The sequence below is a fragment of the Miniopterus schreibersii genome (assembly GCF_964146895.1).
Source record: "Miniopterus schreibersii genome assembly, chromosome: 1".
Classification (NCBI taxonomy): domain Eukaryota; kingdom Metazoa; phylum Chordata; class Mammalia; order Chiroptera; family Miniopteridae; genus Miniopterus; species Miniopterus schreibersii.
The window spans coordinates 122,845,125-122,870,105 of NC_138101.1; the positions used below are offsets into that span (position 1 = coordinate 122,845,125).

The following is a 24,981-nucleotide window of genomic DNA, read 5'->3' on the forward strand; positions in this document are numbered from 1 at the left end:
GGATACTGAGCAGGTCAGTGTGGGTTTCCTATAAACGGTGAAAGGCAATGGTGATATTCCTTAAGGATATATTCATTTGGAAAAATAACTGTCTTTTAATCTTAAGCTTATTACAGCTTATATAAAACATGAAACTTTAAAACTAAATAGAATGAAAATATATTTTTCTCTCATTTTGTCTTCTCCTTGGGGAGGAATGTGTTTTCTAGTTCCCCTTTTTCAGAAATAAGAAAAAGGGCCAACTGTTATCACCAAAGACTTACTGATATATTAGGATAAAATATTTAGAGAAAAATCAACCCTAAAAAATGGAGTTTGAACTATGTACCTGGGTTTTCACACAGGCAATCTTTACAGTGCCTTAAGTTAGACACTTTACCACATGGCCTGGCCCAGACCATGAGAGATGCTTTTCACCTGTTGAGATGTTTGGTACAGTAATAAGTTTTCATTCATTTGGGTGCTTATGTAGCATCTTTTTGTTGGGAACTAAGGACAGTAAAAGAATGTGAATGATACCAAGTAAATGTGAAAGAGAACATTGTGATTAGTTCTTTGAATGCAGAAATATTCGTGGCATATTCAGGTTGGCACAAAGAGGTTTTTGCCCCAAAGACATAACATGGCAAAAACATGTTTCTGTGTTCATTTATACTTTTTCCCTCTTTTTGTTTTTACGAACATTTCTATTTCTAAATGTAAAGAGTTGGCTTCCAAATGATGTACTAGCATCAAGCCCTGCGTACGGTGCGCAGCCCTGTGGAGGGCAGTAAGGTTCCCTCTCAGCAGCGAGACAAACCACGAGGGGGAAACGCAGCGGCGGACGGTGGCGATCGCACAGATGCGGAGGCGGGAGAGGGGAAGCCTTCAGCAGAAGCGAAGGTGAACTTTTCGGTAGACGCGGCTTGAGGTGCCCGCTTCTGTGTAAGTGGCCATCGCTCAGTCTGGGCTGAAGGGGTGGGCTTGACGGCCACGTTTGCACAATGACTCCATCCCCTGAACGTGGCTAAGCGAGCCAGTGGGGGACAGCTGTGATACGGTTTCATAGTGACAGAACCTACTGAAAACAGGTGACACTTTCAAATTGGGATAATTTGAAGAGGGTCTATAAATGGATTTCTTGCAAAGGTAGGTAAGGGCAGGGCGTAAGGAAATCAGAAGGGAGAACTCAGGATCCCGGGGCTACCAGTAGCAGGCGGTAAAGTTGTCACTACCTCTAAGCTCAAGTGCGTGTATGAAGGGAAAGGTTACCCAAACTTGAGAGATGAAAGCCGTGAAGAGAGGGCTCCTTAAGAGGAGCAGTGAACTTCTGTTGACAGAGACAAGCCTGAAGAGGCCTCACAGGAAGGAACCAGATACATAAATACCACAAACTCATTTTCCTCCCTTCCTCCTGTCACCTGCCAGGCTCTTCACTGACCACATGTAACTGGAAGGCAGAGAACATGGGCGTCTTTTGATGTAATTCATTCAGGTCAGCTCTCAGGGCAGTGAACAGGGTGCAAAGGGGTAGAGAGGGAATCTGGAGGAGCAAATGAAAGCTATTTGGCCATGTGGTGGGAGAAAGAGTGAATGGTGGGGACTAGACTTGTGTCACATCACATTACACCGAGGCTGGGTGGTTCCATCAAAGTCAGTCCTGTGGGGGAGCAGAAAGAAGTATGAGTGACCAGAAGGAACTGGTCTGCACAGAACACAGAGAGAGGCCGAGGCACTACATTGTTGATTCTTGAATCAGTTAAGGCAAATCCAGCTGCAGCAACAAATAAACCCCTTCAATTTCAGTGGCTTACCCCAGTAAAATATACTCATATAATAACAGTCCAACGTGAGTATTTCCAAGTGGTAGGAAGTTTTCCTCAGTGTGTGATTTAGGCACCTTTCATCTTGTGCTCTGTACTCACTGGAGCTCCCTTCTTGCAGGTGATACAGAGTCAATGTAAGATGTAGCTAGGCTTGATCTAAGCTGTGTCTTGCAAAGAACATCTTGCAGGTAGAACAGGAGAGAGAGTGGAGAAGCCCCACTCACTTCTTAAAAGCCTCAGTCTGGAAGTAACACACATCACTTCGCCTAGATTCCACTGAAAAGAACTAATATTACCTACACCTGGGTGTAGAGGGGGCTGGGGACCTCTCTGCTCACCATCTCCCTGTATAAATATCTCCCAGCATCAATTTCACACAACAGAAAAGGGAGCAGGGAGTTTTAAGTAGACAGCTTATCACTTCTGCCACAGTGCCTAATGGATTTTCCCTGTCCCCGTCCCAGGTCCCAGAAAAGTTCATTATACCTCCTTGTCACACATGGTCTCTGTAACCTCTTCCTCCCTCCCTGCCTCCCTCCAAAGTGTGTAATCTTGAGACATATCAGTTCTAGCAACCAAAGCCCTTGATGAAGCCATGTGTAACAAAAAGTTGTCTGTTTATGCTTCATATTTCTAGAATATTCAAACCTGGTATTTTTAAGAAAATTTTCTTTGTCCTATTTGCACCTGAAAGTCTGGTACCTTTAATTGTATACTTGTTTACCTATGGTAAATTTTTCCTTAAGTCATAAAAACTTTCAGAAATGTTACAGCTTTTCAATTCTCTTGATAGTTGGAACTCAATCTGACACAAGTAATATTACTAAAAAAAAAAAATGTCTATTTGAACCAATCTTGATTGCAGAAAGTTCTCTTGGTATTAGTCATTATAAAAATGCTCATTTGAAAATGCTCATTTCTTCCAATCCCTTTTTTCCAAGTTGTCTACATTCAAGGGAATGAAAAAATTAGGGAAAACATGCCAACAATTCTATAAATTATATGAAGATTTTTTTAAAGAGACAATTCGAAGTATGGAATTGCAGCTGTTCCATGATTTCTGCCAAAATTTGACCTAACGCACATGAGTAGGAGGGGGCTTAGCAGTTCCAATTCCAAAAGTATTTTTACTGGGAAGTAGAATCCCTTGCAGTGGTCCTCTCTCTCTCTCTCTCGCTCTCTCTCTCTCTCTCTCTCTCTCTCTCTCTCTCTCCTAATCCCAAATGGGTTAGTGCAATACTACCAGAACCAGCAGAAAACCACGGTGATTTAGTCAGAATTCTGAAAATATGTAGGTTTTTCAAAAATCACTTTCATATTTTTCTCAAATTTTCAAGCTAAACTTGCATCTATGAGAATGTAAATAACAGAGACCACAAGTCCATGGGGAAGAAGTGGAAAACAAACACAAAAACACGGAAGGGCATTTTATTTACAGAAACAGGAACAGAATGCACAAGACAAACGGGAGCAAATGAAGAAGAGGTTGTTGTGGCTGGTGTCAGCAGTGCTTTGTGACACCATCCTCACCCTCAGCTTAAGTTATAAATTAGTTCTTAATAAAGGACTCGTTAGTAAGCCCTTGAAGCAGCGAGATCCTGAAGGGACAGGTGCACACGGAGCAGGGTCATCCTGAGCAGGACCACAGAGCCAAGGGGAGCTCCAAATTTTTAAACCTACCCTTCACACTTATTTGATGATTAATTGAATGACAGTGAACTGAGTTTTATGGGACACCCCCAGAACTCTCCCTCACAGGAGCTTGAAGAGGAGGTTTCCATCTTATGTATTCGCCATCAGTTTCTTACTTGGGTCTCATTTTAAATGAATGCTTTATGTTTAGTTTTTAAGATTTTAGGGAACCTAGATTAACCAAGATATCCAAATATCTGCATCTTAATTTGTAGAACAGAGAGGGGTGGTTTTTTTTTTTTAAAGGTAATTACATTCTAAAATGCAAGGTTGCATTTATGTAAAAACTGCTAATTGGAAGATCAACATTTTATAAAATTAAATGACTTGAACTGTCTTGTAGTACTTTACTAACCTGCCAAAGTACCCACCTGTAATTCTGCCAAAAATATTAGTTGTTTTTTATTAAACATTTGGGTAATTAGCGAAGCACAGCTTTCTGTACAAGTTCTGTAGACAGCTTAAGCCCGCTCCTGGGTAAGAGTGATCCGAGCATCTCTTCGGCTTCTGGTGTTCTAAGTGATTTTTAATTATTTTCAGTGTGTTGTTTGATGATAATAAGGAAAGCACACCCTTCCACTGGGGCTCTCTTGAGTGTGGGCTCAGGGCATAATGGGATATTTATTATCAAAATATTTAGTTGTGAGAAAGAGAAAGGGAGAGAGGGAAAGGAAAAGAAAGGGAGAGGGGAACAGAGATAGAGAGAGTTATAAAGCTCATTAGTTGATATTGGCCTTGAGGATATTTCCTAGTCACACAGTGGGTACTCAAATGTTTGGAAATAAATAAACCTCATAAAATAGGTGGTAGGTAAATATAGAAAAAATCTTTTGGGGGTTCAGAATGTATCAACCCAGTTGTTTACAATGAGAGAGAGGGCTGAAAGTAATCACATGATGTATTTTGCTCTTCAAATAAGACCACATCTAAATTCTTCTACAAAGATGTCCATCCCACCTCCCCATGAAGAGATCTCTCTCCACCCACAGCCCATGCTCCTAACAGTGAAAGCTCAAATTAAATGAACACAATTGGTGCGTCTCTGAACCCTGGCTCTCCCCAGCACAGTTAATTCAGGACTGATGTCCTTAGAGTTCCAGGGGGAAATGTCAAAGGTAGTTGACAGATTGCATTTTCTGCTTTTTGACAACTGAAAAAGCTTGGGTTCCCAGAACCAGCTTTACTGGTCATTCACTGAACTAGAGAGGCAAATCTGCAGTACAGCTGAGAGACTTCAGTAAACCTATTCCTTCTAGTGTAATGCCATTGTAGCTTCAATCTGATACTTTTTCTGATTTTCTTTTTCAAGTGATTTTAACTCTATAAGGAACTGTGAAACTAAGGGGCAACCTGAGATGAGACCATATGTGTAAAAATCCTCTCATAGTTAAAAATGATTTACAACTAAGCAAGCTGATTACCATTTCTTTGTCATTTGGGGGTTCTGTCCACCTATGAAATGCTTTCCAAAACTGTGTCCACATTTAAAAGTAATAACAACTCATCCAAATCTTGGTAACATATGAGGTCAATCATGCTATGGTGATAAAAACAGTCCTTGAAATTTTCCTCAATGATAAATTTAAGCATTTTTTTCTTCCTTATTAGTCATATTTCTTTATCTCCATTCCTCAGTTTTCTTTCTCATATAAGCATTTATGCTTACTAATGCAAAGAAACAACCCACTCTTTTAATTTTTCTTTCTTTGACATTATTGAAAAGTATCCTTCCTTATCAATGCTAAGTAAACCATAAAATAGGCACATTTGATCAATTAAAATAAAGTGGAACGGTACGGTAGGTCTCTGGAGACTGTGTTCTCCGACAGCTCCCTCACGGGGATCCTGGCTTATGGTCTCTAGTGCATAATTATTTTCTGTGAAACAGCTCAGTTCCCAGGGCCAGTAAGAGGGTTCTGGTAGATCTGACTGCTTTATAATTCCCTTTTCTGGAAATCCTTTATGGAGGCCAGAAACCAAGAACTTCATTCTCTTCCTGAGCAATGGGCTGATGTTGAACAGGTAAGAATGATGTTGTGAGGTTCTCTGTCACCAAACAGTAGGTGCTATTGGTGAAGGCTAGCACCCAAGGAGGTAGGTGGGAGGGTCAGAGAGAGAAAGAATATAGTTAACTTTTCTCTTTTGAGGGGAGGGTCCAGTTTTTTAAAACTGTAATTACTTGGGGATTATGGGAAAACTTTGATACTTACAACTATTATAATTTTAACATTTGCTGACAAAGTTGATGTAGCCCTCTCTATTCTCGTTGCCTAGATAATGGGTTTCATTTCCGATCTGCGAGCTCTCCTTCCCTCATTCCCACACACAAGTTGGTTTCATGCTAATGAACCACTGAAATGGCCACACAGCTATTTCCCAGTACACTTGGGAAAATGTAGGTGGCTGCATCTGGCGTGAGGTCATTTCTTGACATTAAATGTGAATTTAATGGAATGTATGTATCATACACATAAGTGTATTCAAAGAGTGGCAGTACTGCCATCTAATATTAAGCATAGTTTTATAATGTCACATGCATTTTACAAAGCAAAATGTCTGAAACTCATGCTAGTCAAGCTTTTGTTTAATTGAGACCAGTTTATGCTTGGAGCATTTTAATTATACAACCATGTCAATTAACCTATTTTATTACTTGTAGCTTAGGATTATTAGATTTAGGTTGTAATCTCTAATGATCATTTGTCTCTGACTTGTTAACTAGCATATTGTCATTAAAATAAATTTTAGACTTATATTGTCAGTACATTTAGTTATTATCCTGTAAGTATTATACACAGCTGAAAGAACTTGTGCCAGATCATAGAATAAACTCTCTTATGACAATTCATTTTACAATGTCAAATTTTATGTAGATTCAAACACTAGAAATACCATATGTTTTTTAATTGTGTAAGATGCACAAAACTAGATCTATTTCACCACAATAATCAGGGACACATAGGTAAATGTTTATTGTCACAAAATTTGTGGTTGGCAAAATGATGAAACATTTATAGGATATTTAAGTACTGTTAAAGTATAAATTATAAAATGTACAGTCACAGAATATCAGACTTTAAATCTTGGCCTATGAAATGAGACTGCAATTAGATGTATCTACGATCACAGGAAATTACTTAAAGTATAATCAAGCTACCTTGGTTGATCTGATATTTCAGGGAGATAATATTTTTGAAGCTTCGTTAAGAAACGTGTTCAAAATTACACAGCACAGATTTCCATTGCTTTTGTGGCCTTGCCAAGATGTTGTTACTTTATCTGTAGTAATTATCTAGACTGACAGAGCACTCCAGGTTACATATTTCTTCAAATTATAAACTGTTTTATAATCACGGAGAGAAATTTATTGGTCTTCTTTACAATATCATAAACGCTAAGTCAAAGCATAGCCCAGCCCACCTAGCCCTGCCTACACCTAGTAAAGACATTCACACCTTAAATAGGCAAAAGCTGTCTCAATTTTTGCCAGATATAGGTTTCTATTTCTTTTAAAAAGAGACTCTTCTAGGAAGATGACTGAGCAACAATCAGGAAAAGTCTCTTTCTTTTCCCTAAATTTTTAGAATAATTTGATAAACAGCCAAATATGTATGAGTACAGCTTTGAACTTGAGTCAGTGAGCACTGCTGGGGCAGAGCCAAACACAAAGCGCTTGTGGGTTTGTTAGCATTATTTTATGGTGTTAATTGATGCCAGGCCCAGACTGTGAACCCAGCAAGCAAAGGCAATGCTTAAATCACAGGTGAACCAAGCTCCTAGGATCTCTATTTGATATTTGTATTCTGCCTTATTTTATAGTTATTTACTAACACCTCCCTGCCCCCACCTGTTTGTTCCCTTCTAGAAGGCAAGATCTGTGGCTTATTCATCTTTGGGTCCGTTCATCTCTTAGCCTTGCCCCGCCTGCTGAGGATCTCTGGAAATGTTGAGACAGAATTCTGTGTCTGGAACTGTAAACTACACCCTTCCAATGTGATTAAAAGACTCGTACTATCGTTCCGAAGACAATGTCATTTGACTGAGTATCATAATCTGAAATTTAAAAAAATACCCAGAGCTAACTTTTTTTCTAATTACCATTCACAATCACCACGTACTTAAAATTGGAACAATAAAACTATGGACAGAGAGAAATTTTAGAAGGAAACCTTTCTTTCCAACACTTGCTGAAAACAGCCAACAGAATATTTTCCCAAATCAGCGGCCCTCTCACACCACCATCTGAGTGGTCCAGCTGCAGGGCTGGCAGATGAAGAAGCCTGGGCTCCTTCTGTGCTCGGTCAGCCTCTCGTGGGATCAGGGGTTTCTTCTCTCGGGGAAGATTCACTGGTGACCTTCTAGGATTCAGGAAACAAATGTACATGGTGGAAATTCTTCTAAAGATGTGCTTTCTGGGGCCTTTCCCCAAAGTTTGTCCGTTTGTCCCAACCTCAGACGTGTCTTTGCATGTTCAGTCTTACCTTGGCCATGCTCAATCAACCAGTAAGAAAACAAACATACTATGTAGGAGTAGCATCTTATTTGGTAAGATAGGCTAATTACAGTGAATTAAACTCTTTATTTAACCTTCCCACAGTTATCCTTTTAATGTGTTCTATAATTGCAAACCTTTAGTCTGTTAATCTCTGATTCATTAGTGGGTTTCTTAAGTGTTTATTAAGGAACACATGAACATTCTGGTAATTACTGATAATCTTTGTTCATACACATTTACAAAGATCTCTGCAGGGAGTTTCATTAGGTTCATCACCACTTAGTCAGTGTACAATTTTTATTAGCAGTCTCCACCCCTATAAAATATGGAACTTTGGGCTTTACAAAACCAAAAGAAATGTCTCTTCTCTCTTATGGCTAACAAACTCAAATATTAAGTCTGTGTGTCACTGATATTTCAAAATCAAATGTCTTCTAATGTCTGCTGTCCCATTTTACTATTAGGAGAAAGGCAACAGAGATTAAATTACAATCTCACCAGTGTTTACTAGTTATTGGTGGCAACATGGAATTATAGCTGGTGGCTCCTAGTCTGTTTCAGTTCCCCAAAGTGCCTAACCCCTTTTGACACAAAGGTGTTATTTTTATGAAGCCCAGTGCATTATGGTAACATAAAATTCCACTCAGGAAAAACAAAATGCCATTTAGGACTGTCTTGGGTGATAAAGGTCCCCTTCATCCCTACCCTAAACAAAACCAAATCTTCCTGCCTCGTCTTTGATAGCTGAAATCCCTTTAACAGACTAGTTCTGAGAAGCAGTATATCAAATTAAAAGCCCCGGGAAGGATAAATAATTGATGCAAATTCTTTTCTGAGCACAGGGTTGAATAGGGGAAGGTAGGACAGAGCACAAGAATACTATTGAATTAGAAAATGACATGGGAATGATGCTAGAAATAAACTTCACCTATCTCATGGCTTTCCTCAGGATTAGTGGCAGTGTCAAAGGGATGGCTTGGACCAAGTTTTGCCCCACCTACCCCCCAAATCTCCATCAGTTCCCTACCTTAAAGCACCACAATTAATCATATGATCTAAGTAAAAAGCTGAGTGCATACCATGCAAATAATAGCTTCAGGACAAATCTCATTGCCTACCCTAATCTGATTTTTGCAACTCAATTTTTCCCCTTTATACAAATATATAAATTACATATATATGTATATATACACATATACATGTGTGTGTGTATGTGTGTGTAGCTCCTAAAGCCTTTTCTCCCAAGAATAGACTCCATTTGACATCAGTATTTTTTAAGATGACAGATTACAAAATTACTTTGAAATTTTGGAATTCTCAAACAACCTCATTCTGTGGTTTTTATGGCTTTCTTATGTCCATATCTTAAGAAGTGCTCTGACAAGCTTACACCTAAAGAGGCATTTCTGTGTTGAGAATCAACAACAGACTAGCTTAAACTTTGATGTCACTGACTAAGCACACAGTTAAGTCAGTGGGAAATGCTGCAGTCATGGTTCTTGACCAGCTTAGAGAAAATTCTTTTAGTGAGTGAGATCATTCTTTGACTTTTAAAAATGTATTTTTGTGAACATTGAGCAGCCCTTCCTTGACCTGATAGGGCAGTTCCCTTCCATTTATATGGTGTGCAGTATTTTGTCCCCTGGCATCTCAGATGATGGGGTTGTTGGCTACTGGGCAATGGAGCAGAGGGCTTGGGCCACACTCCTTTCCCTTGTGTTTCATTCTGACCGGATGTTAGTCACTGAATATTTCTCGAGTGTTATACTTCCTTGTCCAACTTGCCAGTTTGGCAGCAATATTTCCTTCTAATTAAAGAAGTTACCCAGATGGAGATTCCAGATATATTTAAGCTGCTTTATTAGGACCATGGAAAGATTCAACCTTTTCTTCTAAATACAATCAAGAGTAGTATGGCTTTGCCTTTGTAATTTTACAAAGAGTTCTATTACGTAACTGGAAAACTGTCTTCCCAAGCGTACAGAGAATTTGTTAACACAGAATGTAGCTTGGAAAATGCTGATGTAGAACTTCAATCCGAGAAGGAGAGACCTTTTAAGTTGCTGAAATGTAGTGGAGAGGAAGAAGGAAATTGCTGTTTTACATGATTGACCAAAATGCACTGTAATTATATCAACTTGAAACAGATTCCTTAGAAGAACTGATAACTCTGTGATCGCAATAAGTCATGTGTAGTGGAACTAAATACTGCATGTACTTTCTCTGCAGTGTAGACACGCAGCATGTGAGATGCGCAGTGGAAGAGTCAGCTATTCTTGCCTTAGCCTGTTTAATGGGACCTCCGGCTGCTTTAGCAGTAAAGAGTGGTGGGGAGATCTTACTGAGGAATTACTGTTTCCCATGCCTGCCCATCCTCTCACATTGCTCGACAAGACAGTTGTGTACTCTCCTCACGTAACGATGCTTTGATGTTGCCACTCCTGTTTGTAATTAACAGAGCATCACTCATCAGACAGTCAGCGTCTAAATGGAACACTCCTCAAGGATTCCACTGACTGTCTTTGTTGCCTGTTCTAATGTGGATGGGTAAAACTTAATCACAGATATTTAACCCAAAGATATCCCTCCCCCTCCAGTTTTCCCTCTTTCCTCCAGCATCTCTACGTCAGGCTGTTTTCTGTCGGCCACAGTCAACCCATATATAAGAGATCATCTCCACTAAGAGTGAATCTAGTGTCTAGTGTCTACTGTCAATAAAACTCATTGGTTGACATCTGATACTCTGAAACTCTATTCCTAAACATTATTCCTTGCATATAGTAACCATCTGTTTGCACCTAACTCCCTCACCTACCTAACTATAAGCTTCTAAAGGGCAGGATTGTCTTACTTCTTTGTAATGCCTCAAATAGTGGAGTGCCTGACATATAGTAAATGTTCAAGAACTCCTATCAACTTAATAAATAGTGGATTGGAAATGCCATCTGTCACATTCTGAAAAAAGAAATTGCAACTAGTGAGTGAAGTGCCTAGACTTCAATGGCCAGGTTAGATAACAAGTTAATGATGAAATAACTACAGTATTCTGTATTCATCTTTGCTTAAGCTGACAGAAGACCTGCCTTACCCTAGCATGGGGACATCACAGGCAAAGCCGAAGTCTACCCCTCAGGAAATTTTCCAGTCATTGCCTGGGTCCCTCTGCTGACTCTCACAGCCCCTCCTAGGACCAGAAGCATGTAATTGTGAAATAGCCATGTGGAGTTAGCTGAAGTGCTCAGCTGAGGAACAGGAAAGTGCAATGACCTATATAGTGCTTTGACTTTTATCTCATAAATACCCTCCTCTAACCCTCTCAGGTTTCCACCCACCCTGAGCAGCTGAATGCCACCAGCAGTGTGCTGTGACACCTGTCCTAAAGGAAATTCAGGAAGTGGCCATGGTGGGGATCTTTTCCTTCACTTCTCCCAAAAGGACAGCTTTTCCTCACTGGCCTTTGTTTCTCTCAGTTCCCCACCTGAAATGCTTTCTCCTGGCTTCTGCTTTCGCCTCGCTGAATCCTACAGGACCAGCTCAAATCCCTTCTCCTTCTTGAAATCCTTCCTGGTCCTCCTCAGGAAGCAGTAATTGCTCCCTCGGATGAACACCTGGACAACGTGTTGCTGATGCTACTTGACATTTTGGCTATTTTTCCTTATATTGTTCATTATTTTATCTCATTTATTTATTTGTGCTTCTTGAGAAATAACATCCTGGGTTTTTATAAAACCTGTAGCATCTTATTTTATATGGCAAATATTTTTAAAATACTTGGTAATTTGGAAGAAAAGCATCTAGAAAGAAATTTGATAGAGGTAAACAAATTTAATAAAAACTAATAAAATATTATGAGAAAAACCTATTAGCATGTAATGCTTTTATAATATATAATATTTAAAACTATTTTAAGTTATTTTCTTAAAAGAACAGTTAGAGTCTTCAGCTTCCTAACTAGACATAAGAAAATGTTTCATACTCGGCAATGAATATAGGTTACAAATATGCAAATACAGAAATGGAGATTCTGTTATCTCATCTACATGCAGAATTCCAGAAACACCAAACATGGTCCCTCTACCTGACCATCAAATCATGTTCTTGATTCTACACAGAACTGCTTACTGAGTCTTCTGGGCCAGTGATTCTACACACCAGATGCACCTCTGGATCCAGACTAGTTTAAATGAGCTTCTGATAAGCTCCATGCAATTTAAATTGTAGAGATATAGTTCTTGCCTAGAAACTAACCTTCTAAAAATGATCATGCTACTAGAGCAATAAGTTTGATGAGCAAAACCATTGTAAACATGAATATCTATGACATTTTAAGCTTTGACAATAGTAGGTCTAGGGTTGTGGAATATTACTTGCTGGGTTGAAGAGGATCAATAGGTGGTCATGTTGAATGTATAATTTTTAAAAACCCATTTATTTAAAAAGAAAAAGGATTGCCCAATAAGTTCATCCCTTTCATTACATTTTTGTTGCTGCCATTCATATTCTGACATTATTATCTTTACCTAGACTGTTGTATTGGTTCATGTTCTGCCCTCCATACTGTCATTCCAATTCAACCATTCAGGCAATAAATATTTTTTAGGGATTTATATGTGCCGAGCACTATGCTGGAAGAATTAACTCCCTCCTTTCAGGATAGCTAGTCTCCTAAACAATCAATCACATTCAACAAATCTCCCCTTTACAAAATCATGTGTAAGCCAGCCTCCCTTTCCAGTCTTATCATATACTTGTTTTGTTCATATGCCCAACTGCTTCAATCAAAGTAAATTATTCACTCTTTTCTGTGATATGTGTGTCAGTTTTTAGCATAATTCCCTGGGGTCTAGAACTACAAAATAAATCACTCTTAGAGGTAGAAGTTGTGTTCCTATTATAAATCCAACAATCTGAGAAAAACATCTCAAAATAGACAATAAAAGGATTTTGAAAATTCTTTTTTAAAATGCTTGGTAAAATTGTGGAGGAAAGTACAGAAGGGAGAAGGACCTTAATTCAGAATTAGGACACGGAACTTAAACACAAGGAGTAGACAGACTAAAGAAACCTGAAAGCAGAGAACAACTGGGATGTCAGGAAATGAAAGCACTTGTCATAAATGTCTTTAGAAACAAACCACAGGTTAAAATATAAAATGAAGAAGTTAAGACCCTCCTATTGAAAACTTCCATGTTTTGAAGGTTAGAAATCTGAGATGCATGATTATACCCAAAGAGAAGAAGAAGAAGAAATTTAGCATTCTAAAATGGGACACATTTTTATGGAGCACCAATTGTATGCAGAGCATTGTATTTCTGTAAAGATCCAGGCAGCCTGAGCTACCCTCAGTGACCAACTGCTCCGTCATGAAGTAGCGAGAGCAAACTGTATCACAATACAGCACCACTCTCGCTCCAAGCACAGGCTCCTGTCTGCCAAAATGAATTCCAAACTCACAATCAGGATCAAAGTTAGGCCATATTAGCTGCTCTGTATTTTTAACCTTTGTATTAAATTACCATCAAAGAGCACTAATTAAGATAAGAAATAGAGCTGCTTTGTTTCATATGCATCTTCAGATTTCTGAATTACACATTAAAACAATCGATGACATCTGTGTATGCTTTTCACAAAAGTAAAAAGCATAAATGCCTCAGGGTGCATCTGTCTGGCTAACCAACAGACTGGGGGAAAACCCTTTCTACAAGTTTCTAATAAAGTACAGAGAAATATAATAATTTTAAAGGTTACAAAAATAAGGTAAAGGCTATATAAAAATAAATCAATAAAATCTATAACAAAAAAAAGAATATTTTGGATTAACCCGAAAAAGTTGAGTTTCCTAAGGCTTTGAAAAATGAGAAAAACCATTTGGCAAAATTAGTAACTTGGATTTTTAAATTTATTTTGCTTTTAGGTTCCAGATTCAGAGATGTTCAACTGATCCAAACAGTTATAAAAGCTTAGGAGACAGCTTTCGAACAATTTTCCAAACAGAAGGGTATGTATGGCTCTTTATATATGTTGATATAAGTATTTAAATATATTACTGCATAACACATTTTCTCATTTTGAATGAGATATTTTCCTAGTCTTATTAGGGGAAAATGTTTAAAGGAGTGCCTCCTTACGTTTTTATGTCATTCTTGATATGATTGAAAATTAAATGTATATACAATAGAAACTACCATAAAAAGAATATTAATAATTAGTTTGATGACTAGAGGACAATTTCTAATTTGTGCCATGAAGGCTTTTTAGAGTTCTCAATAACTAGGTCTATGTAAATGTAACACAACAGTTTCTTATTTTGATTCTTAAGTATGTTGCCCAAATGTGGCCCTTGTTTGCATTGTGGCTACAAATATTCAATCAAGACTGATCTATGTCAGAAATTGCTGTGTCAAATTTATTATCTTATTAGATGAACAAATAAAGAGAATATTTTGGTTATATAAGTTAAAACTGTATTTGATATATAGATTCTATTAAAGACTTTATCCAGCACAATCTTCCAAAGGTTATTCAATTTGCTTTTTGAGTTGTTTTCATAAGAGAATTGGTTGAAAATAATTATACAAAAATGTAATACAAAAACAGTAATAATAATAACTAGTATATTTAGCCTCACTATGTATTAGGAATTCTCCTTACAACATCGTGAGGTAGATCCTATTAGGATCCGTTCCAGGTGGACACATGAAGAAACCAAGACTCAGAAAAGTTAGTAATTTTCACATGTCTGGTAAGCAGTAGATAGATTAGGGACTCAAATCTAGGTCTGCTTGAGCTCAAAGCCTGTGCTCCTAACTGCTGTAGTTCACTACCTCTCTTGGCAGATTGCACTGTGGATACTGTTCTGCTAATTGCTTATTTCAGTTAAATATATATCATAGACATCTTCCCATGACAGTATATTCTTTTTTTAATCATTATTTTTTATTTTTTCGGTTAGAGTTGATATACAATATTATATTAGTTTCAGGTGTACACCCCAGTGATTAGACATTATAAAACTTATTAAGTGATCATTCCAAAAAATCTCATACCCATTGGACACCATACATAGTTATTAGAATATTATTGACTATATTCTCTATGCTGTACTTTACACTCCCATGACTACCCTATAACTACTCATTTGTACTTTTTAATCCCTTCACCTTCTCACCCACCCCTCATACCCCCTCTCATCTGGCAACCTTCAAAATGTTCTGTGTATCTATGAGTCTGTTTCTGTTTTGTTTGTTTATTTTTATTTTTAGATTCAATTGTTGATAGATATGTATTTATGGCCATTTTATTGTTCATATTCTTGATCTTTCTTCTCCTCCTCCTCCTCCTCCTTCTCCTCTTCCTCCTTTTTCTTAAAGAAAACCCTTTAATATTTCACATAATACTAGTTTGGTGGTGATGAACTCCTTTAGCTTTTTCTTCTCTGGGCAGCTCTTCATCTCACCTTCAGTTCTCAGTGATAGCTTTGCTGAGTAGCGTAATCTTGGTTGTAGGTCCTTGCTTTTCAGCACTTTGAATGTTTCTTGCCACTCCCTTCTGGCCTGCAAGGTTTCTGTTGAGAAATCAGCTGACGGTCTTATGGGAGCTTCCTTGTAGGTAACGAATTGCTTTTCTCTTGCTGCTTTTAAGAGTCTTCTCTTTGTCTTTAACCTTTGGCATTTTCATTATGATGTGTGTTGGTGTGGGCCCCTTTGAATTCATCTTGTTTGGGACTCTCTGTGCTTCCTGGACTTGTGTGTCTATTTCCTTCACCAGATTAGGGAAGTTTTCTGTCATTACTTTTTCAAATAAATTTTCAAAATTTCACTCCCTCTCTTCTCCTTCTGGTATCCCCATGATGCAAATATTGCTTGAAGTTGTCCCAGAAGCTCCTTACACTATCTTCATATTTTTGGATTCTCTTTTCTTATTGCTGTTATGATTGGTTGGTTTTTGCTTCCTTATATTCCAAATTCTTGACTTGATTCTCATTGTCCTCTACTGTTGATCCCCTGCAAATTATTCTTTATTTCTGTTAGTGTATCCTTCATTTCTGACTGGTCCTTTTTTATGTTGTTGATGTTTCTTAAAATTATCAGTAAACTCCTTGAGCATCCTTATAACCATTGTTTTGAACTCTATATCTGGTAGTTTGCTTGCTTCCATTTCATTTAGTTCTTTTTCTGGAGATTTCTCCTGCTCTTTCATTTGTGACATGTTTCTTTGTCTTCACATTTTGGCTGCTTCCCTGTGTTTGTTTCTAGGTATTAGGTAGATCTGCTATGTCTCCCGTACTTGGTAGAGCAGCCTTGTGTAGTAGGTGTCCTGTAGGGTCCAATAGCTCAACCTCCCCAGTTACCTGAGCTGGGTACTCCAGGGGCACCCCTGTGTAAGCTGTTCGCACTGTCCTATGGTAGTTGAGCCCTAATTTATTTTGGCGTCACCCGGAGGAAATGATTCCCAGGCTAATCAGTTGTGAGGATCGGCTGCAACTACAGCAGAAGAGCTGCTGTGCAGGAGCCAACCCTATGGAGCAGGACTTGCTTCAGTGTGGCTTTGGTGCTCACCAAGTCTACCCCTTTAGTGTGTCACTCGTGGAGGTGGTAAGGTTGTATTCCAGCGTGGTCGAAGCTAACCATGAAGTGCACTGGCTCTCGGCCTCCTGGGAGGTGCAGAGTCAGCTTCTGCCTGTGCCCTGCCCAGGGCCACCCAGTATGAGCTACAGAGCAATCTGCAAATGGCTGCTACTTGTGTTGAGCTTGGAGGTACCCAGGAGAGGCCAAGCTGTGAACTGGCAGGGGGGTGCTGCTAGGGCTGGGCCTGGGGCCACTTATTGAGAGGTACAGGGCATGCTGATGCAGTTGCTGCTTGTTTGAGAGATTTTAGGAAGGTTTGAAGCATGAGACAAGAGAGGCTAGTTGTTTGGAAAAGTCACTGGAAATGGCTTGGATGACCTCGCAAGGAGGGTGGGGTCTCATCCTACAGGGCAGGGCAAAAAGTGTGAGCCAGGTCAATGGAGATTCAGATATGGTGCCTCCTGTGGGCTCTGTGGCAGGGAGGGCTTTGTCAAAGGAGCAATGGCCTCTGCCAACACTTCTGTCTGAGAGAAAGCTGCCCCTGGAGCTCTCACCCTAAATCCAGACAAGTTAGGTCCTTCCTGAATGGTCTAGGTTCCTTTCAAGCTGCTGCCCCATTGCTGGAGCTCAGAGGAAGTGAGTCTGAGTAAGTCCATATGTGGGCCCTTTAAGAGGATCTGCCTGGGGCCAGCAGCCTCAGCCACATTCCCCCTGTTTTTTACAACCAGGAGTTGTGGGGACTTCTCTTCCTGGCACTGGAACCCTAGGCTGGGGGTCTGATGTGTGGCTGGGACCCCTGGCTCCTCAGGGGGAACCCCTTGATCCCCAGGGGGGACCTCTACAGCCAAGATATCACTCCTGATTTTAAACTACCACATGTGGGTGTGGGACCAACCTATTCCACAATTCAGCCCTGCGTTTCCACCCTTCTTACCAGTCTCCATGTGCTGCTTCTTTAATTCCCTGGTTGTAGGACTTCTGTGCCTTTAGATTTCAGGTGGTTCTAGATGGTGGTTTTTCTGTATTTTAGTTGTAAATTTTGATGTGGTTGTGGGAGATGCCACCATCTTGACTGGAAGTCCAGCACATTCTTTTTAACAATAGCATAGTAATTTATTTATCTACCTGCTGCAATTTATTAAATTAATCCTTTTTGTGAAACATTAGGTTGTTTTCAGATTTTCACTATTATAAGCAACAGTACAATAAATATTCTTATACTAGTTTTGCCTATTTGTGTACATATGTATATATTTCTACAAAATAAAGTTATGAATTTACAGAATCAGATGTTACAATTTTACACCTTTAGTGTTTAAGAGTTCTTATTTTTCACACCCTCTCAAATGCTGGACATTATTAACCATTATTTGGGATATCTGTCACTCACATGCATCTCTTGTTTATAACCTAATAGGTGAAAAACAAAACTATTTTAGTAGTATTCCCATGATGTAATGGGAATTGAGAATACTTTTATATCATGAAGTATCATTTATTTTATGAATTGCTTATTTATGCCCTTTGCCCATTTTTCTTAGATTAGATTTTTTTATTGATTTGTAGGAGTTCAGTATATTGTTATAGGTGCTAATCTCTTGACTATTACATAGAATGTAAATATTTTATCTAACTTATCATTTGCCTTACAACTATGTAATGCTTTATACCTTTCAAACGTTTGTACTTTTTAAAGATTGTGATTTTGTGATTATACCTGTCTGTTTTATTTTGTTATATCTGATCTTGATGTCAAATTTAAAAAGAAAGACATCCCCTAATCCCAAGATTATAAGCATTTTTTTATGGTACTTTTTACACTTAACTCTTTAATCTACATAAGAATTTTTTTTCATGTTCAGTGTGGTAGATAGGAATTGAATTTTATTTTCAAATGGTTAGTCAGTTGTCTAAACACCACTTGTTGAAAATCTATCCTTTACTCACTAAATGGAAGTGTTAGTTTTTTCATGTATTAAACGTTCACATATTATCTAATTTTTCTATTCTGTTCCTTCATTTCCTGTTCTGTCTCACTAATTTATCTCTATGTCAGTATCTTACTGTTTTCATTATTTTATCATTAGAGTATTTGAGGAATATGTAAAGATATGCCCTGCAGTATAAAGTTAAACTCTATAATGGTGTGCAGAGCCCTTCTAATACAACATCCCTTCTTCTCCAGGCTCATTTCTCACACACAGATCTGCTCTAGGAATAGCAAATGTTTCAGCCTCTGGTATCTCACACTCTCATGGCTTTGCATGCTCTTCCTTATTCCTGGAGGATCAACCCCTTAATCCGCACAAGAAACTACTGCTGTTCATTCCAGGGTGCCCTCAGGTTTCACCCTCTCTGATCATCTTGTCTCTACCACATGCTTACTCTATGGGTCTTGCTTTCTTTATATACATATGCTATATAAAATATAGTGTGCATCACCCTGATTTATTGTGCTCACTTTCTGTCTCCCCTCCCCACCCTAAGAATGTATTTCCCTAGGGGGCATGTCTCATTTCGCTCTGTATTCCTGATGCCTGTATTTGGCACTGAGTAGAGAGAGTAAGTGTGCAATTAACAAATGAATCAATGTCGGCACACCAACATCATAATGATGCAAAATGAAACAGAAATGATAATTCTTGCTATAGACCACCCCCTCTGAAGTTACGATAATGATCTTGGTGCCTGATTAATATTTGGAGGTCCCCTAGTGACATAGATCGGCAAGTTCTTGCTGTTACACTGGTGGTGTGATACCTAAGTGCCATACATTGACAGTGTACCTGTTCCATAACAATTAAGATCAAAACTAGGTTCATTTTACCCAAAATATATATATAAAGAAGTCATAGTGTATTACATAATCGATAAATATGTCCCGTTCCAGTAAAACAGTAGTGTCAGCTTTGCCAAGTTCTATAAACTGTAACAGATATCTCTGAATTGGATGTGGGAGTTCCTTCACCGGGCTCTTCATTTCATGTGTGTTTTAGGAAGAATTTGATGTTTCTGCTTTGATATCAAGTACTAAAACAAACATACTTGATGTGTGGTCCTTGCATAGTAAAATTGGCTTTTTCCTACAGTGTACATCTAATTGCTTCTAGAGCAAATTGACATTCTTTCTGTACTGCCGTTAGATCTGGACATGTTGTTAGCCAAAAGCCAGAATGCTCCACTCCTAGAGATGGAAATATTTGTAAAAGAAAAAGCTGCCTGTTATTTTTGATACAGAGTAAGAGCATTTCATCGCCCTAGGTTAAAAAAAAAGTAGAAAAGAAACCTTTAAACACATACTGTGTTTAATTTTTTTCCTAGCAAAAGTAGTTCCTCTTGATTTTCTTATTAGCTTTTAGAGTACAAAAGATTTTCTCACTCAGGTGCAGAGAGGCCAGTTCGGTATGTGGTCTGCAAGGAACATCGCACTAATCCATTTGACTCTTAGCATACTTAAGAGAATTCGTAGCTCTTGGTTTTTTTTCTATCTCCCCCAATTTAAAGGTCTTGAAAGCTAGTCCTTTTCTGTTGTTTGAAAACAGTAAACTTTGTTAAGACACTTAGAATATGCACAGACACCCCACTTCCTTCTGTAAGAAAGGGCAGTGGTGGTTCTTAGAGATGCATTTTCCTACCTCTCTGCCCAGAATTCACGTTTTCAAGAGACAGTACTCAGTGAGCAGCGTCCAAAACCCTTACTGTTCCTAAGGTTCTTTTTCTTCTAAAAGCATAAGTACATTGTACTTTCATTAAAGACATAGTTTTTCCACCAGCTTTACAGAGGTGAAATTAACTTAAGTCCGAAACAAATACTTTCCAAATTCTGAGTAAGAATTTCTATAGTATAAATCACCATATTTAGTTAGCTTTTACCAAAGAGGCCATCACTGTTTTTTCTAAAAAAGAAGAGAGAACTCAGAGGAAAGGAATTTGTCACTGTTGAGAGTACCTCCATCATCACCATGATTCATCTTTCTCTTGTTTGACAAAAATAAACTAACAGGTCCATCTATTCTAATTGTGAGCTCAAAAAGACACAAAGGTTTATCTTGGTTGATTAGGTGCCTTTAAAACCAATAAGGTTTGTTCTGTACTCTCCCAAGAAAGAGTGGCTGGTATCTCTGTTTGCCGTGTGTCCATGCATCGTGCCTCACTTCTGCTTGCCTCAGAGTGTCTCATGGATGTTTTCTAGACTCTTTCTTACTTGTCCTTGCAATAAAGCAAGTGACTGAGATGTTCCCAGATGGGCGAGAGGACTATAACTATGCTAATAAAAACCAGGACTGTCCACCCTCTTCCTCTTCCTCCCCTGCAAGTGCCTAGTGGCCATTCTTCCTGAAATAAAGTGTTAAACAGAACTTAAGATTAGTCTAGTGACGTATGTAAGGACAAGAAACTAATATTTATTTTCTCCACATACAGGCACTATACTTGGGACTTTTTCATTCATTATTCTCAACACCGCATTGTTCTCAACTCAACACAGCATCATTATGTCTGTCTTTTGTATGAGGTAACTGAAGACCTGAGAAATAAATAACTTGCCCAGAGTCACCCAGATATTAGTGAGGGACCATTTTTTCATTACACTATACCACCCTTTACTAAACACCAAATTTTGTTATTTTGACAGTGTGGAAGTAGTGGCTGAGAAACCCCAATTTTTAAATACCTTTGATATATACCTTCCCTCAAATCACATAGCAATTCAGAGTAGCTTTTATCTCCTCCTTCAAGTGAAGTCTGAAAGCTCTGAGAGGCCAGTACATGTTCAGTCAACCAAATCTTGTTGATTCTGGGGCATTACCACAAACCTCTAACAACTCAAGACTTACTCTGATCATTGCTCCATCCCTTGCAGATAGCTCCATACCTCTGAAAAGTTCATGGTTTTCCATCAGTCTTCTCTCATCCCATATGCTCCTTAGCTTTCTTATGAGAAAAATTCTTGGGCATTGGTTTGCCCAAGGCAAATAACTAGGAAACAACTAGGTCAGATTAAACTTAGTTTCAAATGAGAAACATGTTGATTGCTGGTGCCTTCAGGAATACGGTGTTCTTCAGAAAGTAGAAAATATGTGGTTGCATTTGGGGGGTATTTGAATTGTGTTTTGTTTCACGATTTGTTTTCTGTAACCACTGATGCTGCCCCAAGTATCATCTTACAATCAGACCACTTGGTGATTATAATATTTTCTAGTTAAATGACATTTAAAGCCTAGTTTTATGAGCTCCAGCATAATTGGCTAATTTGGTAAACTCCAGATGTGTGAGATAATGTGCCACTCATTCAAGTGCCTTTCAGACAGCATAAATGGCACAGCCCCAGGAGGTATAATCACTCCCTCTTGTTTTCATTAAGAAGGGGAATGAGTGGCTTTTGACGCAGACAAAGGAAGTGGGGCGTCTACAACTCAAAATCAACAACAACCTGGTAAGATTTGGACATTTTCTTTTTATAGGTGAAATCGCTCTAAGATCTTTGGCTTAATTTGGTGTCTTAGTGGCTCTACTTTTTTAAAAGTGGTGTGTGTAATTTAACATGGCCAGGTGATTTTGAAAACCATTCTGAAAATAAAAAGAATGACCCCTATAGAAACTCCCCTGAGTAAAGTAGTCTCTGGAAAGTAGTCACATGGAAGTGAGGAGAAGCAGGGGTGTGCTAATCCTAACCCACGGCCAGCTATGTTGGTTATTTGAGCAATCAGCAGCTGCACAACCTAAACCAAGTTCCAACTTCACAAGGCCCAGGGGTGTCACTGCTGCTTTTTCTTTCTACCCACTTCAGCATCCAACAGAAACCAGCTCATCTACCTTGCATTTTCAAACTGAAGTGAGCGAGTGGTTCTCAGCATTGCTGTTCCCCGGATCCTGAGGCTGGTCCCTCTTATCTGCCTATAGATCCAGTGGAGTTCACATACAGCTGAGTCATGGGTCACTGTGGACTCACTGCCCCTTAAACAATGGAGTTTTCACTCCGGTACATAATTACAGAATGTACCGCGGGACCTTAAACAGATATTCTGCAGTGTACATCAAGTGTGTGTTGATCATTGGCTGTTGACTGGGTTTGCAAGCCGGGTTTGCCCAAGTGAATTCACTCTTCGGTGGGTGCCAAATGTGCACTGTGGCTTCTGTGATGAGTTTCTGGTGCCTTGAGTACCTTGTCTCCCTTCTTTGTTGTTTTACCAAAGAGGCCCTTCCTGGGACCTACTGGACCTCCCTTGAGTACTCTCATTTTGTTTCGTTTCCAGCTTTATTGAAATATAATTGACATAAAACATTGTGTAAGTTTAAGGCATACAATGTGATGATTTGATACACACACATATATAGGGTATCCCAAAAAAGTATATACACTATTTGAATAATTATAAAGGCAGTGTTCATTAAAATATATTTCATTTTCAAAATTGAGCTATCAGCTATTAAAGTGTGTATACATTTTTTTGGGACACTCTGTATTGAGAAATAATTACCACAACAGAGTTGGTCAACACCTCTTTCACTTCAAATAATTACCATTTTGTGTGTGTGTGTGTGTGTGTGTGTGTGTGTGTGTGTGTGTGGTGAGAACATTTAATATCTACTCCCTTTATTACTATCAAGGATACAATAAAGTATTGGTAACTCTAGTCACCATGCTATACATTACATCCCTGCTCCTTTGTTATGTGAGGAGGAGAAGGAAAGCACTTGCTCCCACACTACAGAGTTCAGCCCTGGCCTACCTAAGCTTCTGAATGAGGGCACAAGTGTCCTCATTAGCTAGGGGAGAAAGAGGAAACCAGGAAAGAAAAGAAAAGGTGAGAATTTGGAGAATAAACGACAGCAAATCTGTCTGGCAGGTCTCAGCGTGAGGGGCCTGGGTGGAGAACATGTACGGCGTCCAGTAGACTGAAGCCATTTCTCCTTCCAAGTCTTCTCCTGTTTTGAGAAGAGAGAATATAGGTGATCACAATTCAGGCATGGGCTTACTATTATTTTTCTTGTATAATCTGTGTTCCTTTTAAAACTGGTTTATCAATGCTTTCGTGTATTATTCTCACAAATTTTCAGTCATAAGATATATATAATTGCTTTTCACAGAAAGCGTATGCTATGTTGCTAAGAACTTTAAACTCTGATTATTTAGCAATTCACAATTGAAAATGAAAGGCTGAAGGGTAAGGAGGAAGAATATTGAAGAAGCATGGACAGTAGCTTATTCCAATATTTTTTTAAGTCAGGCAATTAAACTATTGGTGCATGATTTGGCATTTCTGTTTTATCAGATTATTTTACAGCACTACTATGGCAAATAGTTTTTGATTAAAGCTGTGTTGGCTGTAAATAGTTTTTACAACCAAGGAGTGGATAATGAATTTCCAGAGTGCTCAGAAAGCCGTGTCCTCGGTGCTTCAAGGCCCCAGAGTTCTGTTTCCTTTTCTAAATCAGAGGTCTTCAGTTCTGCCCACAGAGTGACCTTTAAAATGGTTTCAGCTCCTAGATTTCCCTCCTGTCATCACCACAGATTGCTAGCTGACAGTCACACTCCGACTCCCCCAGCCCCTCACTAACAGTGATTTCTGAATTACTGACTGGCCTTTGGCAAGGATTTAACTGTTGCCAAAGAGTAAGTGAAAACGTTTGCAGGGATGTCAGCCCGTCAGCAAGGCCTGATTAAGAGACCAAACACAGCCTCTCTCCGCTTGCAGTGCTGACAAGGAGGAAGGGAGGACCAGTTGTTTGGATGGAAGTAGTTGTCTTTCGGGGAGGTTTGTGTCTCAGTTCAGAGCTGGAGCAGATATTCCCCATGTTTTATGGAGTGTTAATGGGAGGTGAGGAGATTCCATAGTCAATGGGGGATATCCCACTGGAAATATTTTAGGCTTTTATTTTGAGTCATTCTGGATTTCTGATGGGCTAGAATCACAGTCACCTCGGGGAAAAGAATATGTCTTTACCAAAAACAAAGTCCTTTTTCTAGTGATGATTAAGCTGAACATTTCCAGATGAACATGAGAAAGAAAATCTAAAAACTCTTCTACCTTTCCCCAATTCTCTTATTATAGAAAGTACCTTAGGCATGATTTGAAATAGACAAGGTTAAAGGAGTTAATCTTTTGTCTTCATCATTGATTTCATCTAGTGTCTCTAATTTTGTAGAATTACATCATTCAATATACTATCTTTTTGGTAGGATCTTCTATTCCTGGCCATATGCAAATTTGATCTCATTTTATTTTCCTCAGAAATTAAAGGTCTCATAAGAAGTTATGTACACACATACACATTCACACATATGGGTATTTAAATTCTAGTTGAATTGCTTAGAGATTAGATGGCTACATTTTCTTTGTAAATCCCATGAGTCAGATACCATTGGAGAATCCATGAGTATTAATTATGATAATTTTACTAAGTTCTGCTTAGGAATCTG

At 38.7% G+C, this 24,981-nt stretch overlaps 1 protein-coding gene across 3 annotated transcripts in view; it reads left to right on the forward strand.

Annotated features, from left to right (window-relative positions):
• Positions 1-24,981, forward strand: part of SLC25A21 (solute carrier family 25 member 21) — a 462,844-nt gene that overhangs the window by 310,277 nt on the left and 127,586 nt on the right. For all 3 annotated transcript variants that reach the window (XM_081155130.1, XM_081155129.1, XM_081155131.1), the window contains exon 3: positions 13,907-13,990. In XM_081155130.1, coding sequence (XP_081011256.1) covers positions 13,907-13,990 — 84 coding nt within the window. The remainder of the gene's footprint in view (positions 1-13,906; positions 13,991-24,981) is intronic.